The 6,637-nt window shown below is 30.0% G+C and overlaps 1 protein-coding gene across 1 annotated transcript in view; it reads left to right on the plus strand.

Moving 5' to 3' along the window:
* The window catches only part of LOC124368974, a 109,790-nt gene extending 106,272 nt beyond the window's left edge, over positions 1-3,518 (plus strand). Inside the window, exon 4 of the mRNA XM_046826556.1 lies at positions 2,047-3,518. Coding sequence (XP_046682512.1) covers positions 2,047-2,094 — 48 coding nt within the window. The 3' untranslated portion in view covers positions 2,095-3,518. The remainder of the gene's footprint in view (positions 1-2,046) is intronic.
* The last annotated feature ends 3,119 nt before the right edge of the window (positions 3,519-6,637 follow it).

Below are 6,637 nucleotides of genomic sequence, written 5' to 3' on the forward strand. Positions count from 1 at the left end.
ATCCTTTATCATACTCCCTATCCGTTCTCTTTCACACCAATCTAGAAATAACACTGAAAACACAAGACCTCCTGTCTTTTTGGCAACAAACTTAACTGGTTTCTTTGAACCCCGATCAGTTTAGGGAAATGACCATTAAATCCTTTATACTGTGGTTTAATAGTGGTGAAGAGTTTAAAACACGAGTATAACATACAGTTCAGGAATACAAAGCTATTTTTGTAGGGCACAGTGTGGAAAAGTAAAACATTATTCTTTAATGTTAAATATAACATTACTATAAATGGTTATCACAGCAGTAACATTTACAAAAATACCAAGGTCAGTTATAAGTTCAAACAAATCTTTATTTCTCTTGATATGCTCTCCATTGTGGGGTAGTATCTTTACAAACTTTTCCTGATTAGGTGGATGCACTAATTATTAGTAACCAGACGTAATGAAAAATGCAGATAACTTTTTAAACAAGTCTGTGAGCGGAGAGTAATTTGCACAGTATACGCACACAACCGGATTGTTCTTGAAATTGATAGAAGAATTTTCTAAAAAAAAGAAATCGATTGTCAGCCACACTAACTTTGGTGAAGGTCACAGTGGAAGAGTATAAAAAGGGTTGAAAATATGATCACTTTTCCTCAGATTAGAATTTTCATAACTTGATGCTTTTAGAACCAACCCTTGGACAAATATGTAATAGTTATGTCATCGTCAAAGGTTGACATTTGATACTTTAAGTGGCATATGGTTATCTGGTAGTTTAAATTTATAATGCTAGACAAAATATAATCGATAAAATCTGTTGTTTCATATTTTTTACTCTCTTGATGCCCTCACGTTTCAACCTCCGCCTTAAATCAAGTGCGGCAGACGATCACTTCTTTTTTAAGGGAAATATCTATATTGATTTCAAGGAACATCAGGTTGTGTACTTCTTCAATCTAAACTTTCGATAGAAGGCTCCTACAATAACAAGGGGCTATGCAACTTATTTTGCTGTAACTAAAAATCTCCGCTGTCCCACACATGTATAAGACATGACGTGATTAGATTTTTTGGGGAAAAAATTTGCTATCAAAGTGCTCACGCCCAACGGCACACAGTATTTGAATCGTAGGATGTGCAAAATAGAGAGAAGGGGTCTTATTGAAAACCCTTTTTTAAAGTAATAGCTAGTTAAAAACTGACTCTTTACGTTTGCACTCCCATTATACAAATCAGTTAAGTTATTTATCATATTTTTTAACTAGTGTAAATAAGATACTTTAAATATTTGATATTTAATGAGGTTTGTGTAACTATATTTATATGATGATTTTTATTTTCTGTAAAATTATAAAATATGGCACAATTTGAAACTAACATAACATGCTATTGCGCTAATCAGTCACAAAAATGTTAATAAGTCATTTTTAGACTGACCTTGTCCTATAATTTCTGCGTTTCACTAAACAGCTGATTCCAACAATGCATGCAGTAAAATATCAATCAGACTTACAAATGATCTGAGTAGTATATTGAAAATTCCCTTTAAACAACTATACAAAAAACAGATTTGTATGAATTGTTTGAAGAAAAACACAAAAAAGTATAACAAAATTTTTTTATATCAATAAAAATCTATTTTCTTTTTATTTAGAAAAAATGGCTCTTCGCATTTAAAATTTACATGACCGCTACCCCATCTGCTTACTTAGTGGCCTTGAAATATTTTTATTATAAGTTATAAAAGCTAGAAAATATTTAATGCAGATTTTATGTAAAAATTTGTATTATATTACACCTAAAACTGTTTTTTGAGTGCAGCGAGTGAACTACCCAACCAATAATTAAGTTAACCAAATTTGTTTGTTGGTTTTTAATTTAAGCACAACTTTGTTCATTTAATATTTGCCGTATCTCTTATAGTTTTTTTCAGTGTGCATAACATTTGGAACACATTGTACGGGTCTCATATTTATTTGGTTTTTAACACGAAATGTAAAATAATAGTACTTTATTAACACAAAAATAAAAAATCAACATACTAATATTAATATTTGTTCCTAGCTCCAGCTGCAGTCCTACAGAAGGATGGCAGAAGGCAACAACAACTAGACCCTCAAAAACCCCCAGTTTTGTTTTGTTAGTTGTAAGCAATGATACATATTCTAAACTGAGTATAACATTTCATCATTGTTAAATTTTGTATGATGTATAATTTATCACTCAAAGATTGAAACCGTTGCTTGTTGATGTGATACAGTACATCAATTCTTGTTTGTTTTCAGTCCTAAAAACTGAAGTCTGCTTTTCCTCTCAACTGCATATTATTACTATATAGTTTTATTCTTCAAATTGCTTTTGATAGAGTATATACTGTTCAATACTTAAATTGGAGTATCAAATAGTATTTCTTTCTATAAATCAGTTACAAATTGTGTAACTAATACATTATTTTATGAAACAAATATATTTAACCATTAAAAATACAATTTGTCCAACAGACTAATATTTTGTGCAAATATTGCTTAGTGTTACTCATTCAGTTATACGTCAAAAATACGTCAAGGATATGAGCAATTGTTAATCACGTACAAATCATTTTTCACTTCTAAACCGGTGTTTAAGATTCTTTGGTGACACGTTGTGATCAAAACCATATCAAGAACTATGATTAAAAGTTATATATCCTTTACGTTTTGTTCAATGGACTGTTAACCCAAAATTTGTTTATAGCAATTATTTTTGTAGTACTTTTATAAATTTATGATGTTGTCGGTAAAATAATTCATCTAGTAAATAGTATATATTTTCACAATAATCCTTTTTACTGAAAATGTATAATTAATATGTATTCATTTATTTTCACTACGACAGGATACAATATTTTGTTAATTTATAAATTAATACTAATGTAATGCAATGTAATATCAGGCTGAGAATTGTTAAATATGAAATTTGTTGATGCAAAATTTTACTTCTCTCTACCATTTACTGTTTTAGTACTTAAACATACGTGTGAAAACTAATTAATTGTTCTAACTAAATAAAATATCTAAATTTCTCATATGGTAATTGTTCACTTATATTTAATTTTAAATGATCCAAAAAAGAAGTATATTAAGTTTTGTTCAAAAGGCAGTTATAGTAAAATGTCTTACATTAGTTTAAGCACACGGTTAATGTTATAAACACCTCTTTTACAATAATATCAGTAGTACGTAAGCAAGTTTATTAAATTCCCATATTGCTATTACTGTAATAGTGTAATATTTTACTGATTTTTATTCGAGTTTGGTTACATTAAATCTCAATTTTAGTGAGAACCAATACCACCACACATAATAAAGGTACTTACATTAAACTATAAATGTCTATTATTTTATTATGTGAAGACATTGTGCATTGAGCGAATCAACGTGATGTAGTTGTTATATTAGTTGTTAGTTCCTTGACTCAGTTGTATTACTGTAGTATGTAGCCTGACCACTACGAGTATGTGAACTGACTGTACAATAAAAATTATTATTTGAAGTAAACTTGTGTTTATATTCACCAATTGCTGTTAATGTCTAATAAAAGTTCCATGAGCCCAGATACAGAGTAAGTATGTAACTGAAAATAATCAGTCAAGAATATAAGACGTTTATTTATCCTAAATAAAATAAAATACTATTTATCTGCTGAAGTTGCACTAGTTGTAGTACCAAACCCTCGAGGGTAAAGCTTGCGCTTATCCTTGTCTCCAAAACTCATTTTGAGTAGTTTTTGTAAGCTCTGTGCACTTGAGAATCTAGATGTTGCATGTTCATCCAATTTTCATGAAATTCGCTAGAAATATCCTTTTTTACTTTCACTTTGTACTAATATGTTACCTAACACAACCCGATTTGGAGAAAATTTTAAGGGTAATCTAAATTTTACAAAATTATTTTTGGAGACTTTTACACTTAGCAAATGTGTCTCTTTAAAGATAAAAAAAATTTTAAATTATATAATGTCCACAAAAACCTCTAACGTATTCCCCAAGAAGTTTGATAACGAATTTTTAAATTAGTGAAAACAAATTGCTCTTTAACTTGTGCACCTCGGCATCTGAATACTTCAATTTATCTAAACATCAAACTAATATTCAAAATCATCTAATAATTATAAAACATTAAAAATGAACTCAGGAAATATTTTTACTTTTCATTTTTTTTATTACTGAGATCTTAAATGATTGACTACAAACTGCATCTCATACACGTTTGATAATACAAATTCTACTTAGATATCTAGTTACTGCAATAACCACTATTTAACAATTACCACTAATTAGTATAATGTCATTACAGTTCAAAGAGCATCTCCTGTTGCACAATTTCACAAAACGTGGTCAAATTAGTCTATGTTAGGTAGGGATTCATGCACATTTCACCAGGTTAATGTTGATGTAAATGTTTTATTTTTGTCCCAAGTTTTGGAGTTGCTTTTCAACAAAGCTGACAACTTAATACTCCTACAATGTACTGCTAGAATCCTCCTCAGGTTTCTGATTTAAGGAAATCCACTGCGACATAGGATTGTTCGCAACTAAATCAAAGATAACGGCTTGAAGTTATCTCAGGCACTAATGCGCTGCGTAACCCATACAATTTCTGATCCCAAAAGTTTTAAAAAGCCCTACTATGGACAAAGCCACTCATATTTTTCGTATGGAGTAATAATTTGGAAATGATATAATATAAACAAATCAGAAAAAACGAGTGGGTCTTCAGGTTCAAAAAGGGCTGGCAGAAACATTGGAAACATTACCTTATAGAGAAATCGTTTAAGGGCGCTTCGAAGTTAGAATTACTGGTTTTGCCTTGAATTCATGTTATTCTTGAGGAACTGTGCTTCATTCGCGCTGGTTACGAAGTTTTAACCCTCACTGGCTGAGAGAGCAACATACGCAGTCTCCTGAAAACTTAAACATTTGACTGGGCATCGAAGGAAGTGAATTTGTTTGACCAATTTCATTGAAGGAAACCTCTATTCACTATTTACCTGTAAATGTTACAACAGCAGGTTATTCTGACTGTTCAGTTAGCAGCAAAAACTTTGATCAAGTCTGGTTTCAGTAAGATGGAGTATCTACATACGAGTGCAAGATCTAAAGAAGGGAAACTATTGAGTACCCTGCATGTTCACGTAATCTGTCATCGTTAGATCATTGTGCGTGGCGTCTCATAAAAGTCAATATGTATCACTCATAACTACAGTGTATAAAATAATTGAGGAATAGAATTTTGCAAGAAATTTAAAGGTAAGAAATCAATCCTTCTGACAGTTCCAAGATTTCACACCAGGCTGTGATGCGGAGCAGTTTGTTTGATCATCCTTTTTTACATCTTAACCAACTGCCACTTTACAGGCATAATATAGCGAACACTAAGTTTCAATATTCATTTTCTTTCATAATGACCTATAAAAATCGGTTCAATAGATGGAGAATTACGTTTAAAATTACACTTAATTTACCCCCGAAATGAAGAGTTTCTCTGACAGAGGTAAAATTGCGGTAAGAACCAAAAGGCTTAGTTATATAACCTATAAGTTTATACTGGGTTTGGGTTTTCTTGACCTTCAACTGTTTTCTTATCCTTTATAAGTTATGTAATGAGCTAACCTTAATTTTGATTCACTCCATTATTACATCTCATAAATACACTTGTACCTTATTATTTTACATACTTGTTTTGCTGTATAACCTAGTCTAACTCATTGATTGAAAATATGCTTTGCTGTAAAAAGTAGTCAATTAAAGTACACGTGTCGTAGAGTAAGAGGAAACAAGCGTTCCAATAAACACGCTTTTCCTAATTACATTCGGTTTCGCAGGAAGAATCTCGTCATTGTACATAAATAAGTAATTAAAAAGATTGTATCCAATCTGTAAAATCAAAATTAGAAATTTACTTACATGAGTTTATCCAATGAATCAAATCGGATATTCATTTTATAAAATGTTATAAATAAAGCACTATTATCATTAAAATGAACATAAAAACTGATAGCAATAAACAAGGGTTTTGATTGGAACCCTATTTTATTCTCAATGTAAAAGTCCATGTAGTTTAATTTGATATAGGTACTTTTATTGTTTACAGATATGGTTGTTTTTCTTAGGATAATAGCCGAGCTAATCTGTGTTACCAGATACATACTTTGTCATCTGCAAGATTTGCCCAAATCTCCAATTGTTTTTAGTCTAGAGGAATAAAAAACTAGTATTTTTTTAGTTATTCTGTTTAGTGGTGAAATACCTATTTATATTTTAACTACCAATAGGCCAAGGTATTATGAGGTTATGAAAATCATTAAATATTGATTCCATTTATGTTCGAATAAATATCTACTTCCAGCATATTATTCAAAACATTTTATTAAGCTACATTTTAAAATTAAATGTTGTTGATAATTAAATATGATAGTAATACAAACCTTATCATAAAATAAAAAACAAAACGTTTTCTATTGATTAAACAGTGCAAAAACAATATTAAGAAACTATTTCTACTGGAAATGATTATTATTAAACATTTTCTCTGAATATAAGATTTTCTAATAAATGTTTTTAACGCAAAATCTAAATTTAACTGGAAATTACCAAAATACTTTTCTATTAATGAAG

The sequence above is a fragment of the Homalodisca vitripennis genome, chromosome X (assembly GCF_021130785.1).
Source record: "Homalodisca vitripennis isolate AUS2020 chromosome X, UT_GWSS_2.1, whole genome shotgun sequence".
Classification (NCBI taxonomy): Eukaryota; Metazoa; Arthropoda; class Insecta; order Hemiptera; family Cicadellidae; genus Homalodisca; species Homalodisca vitripennis.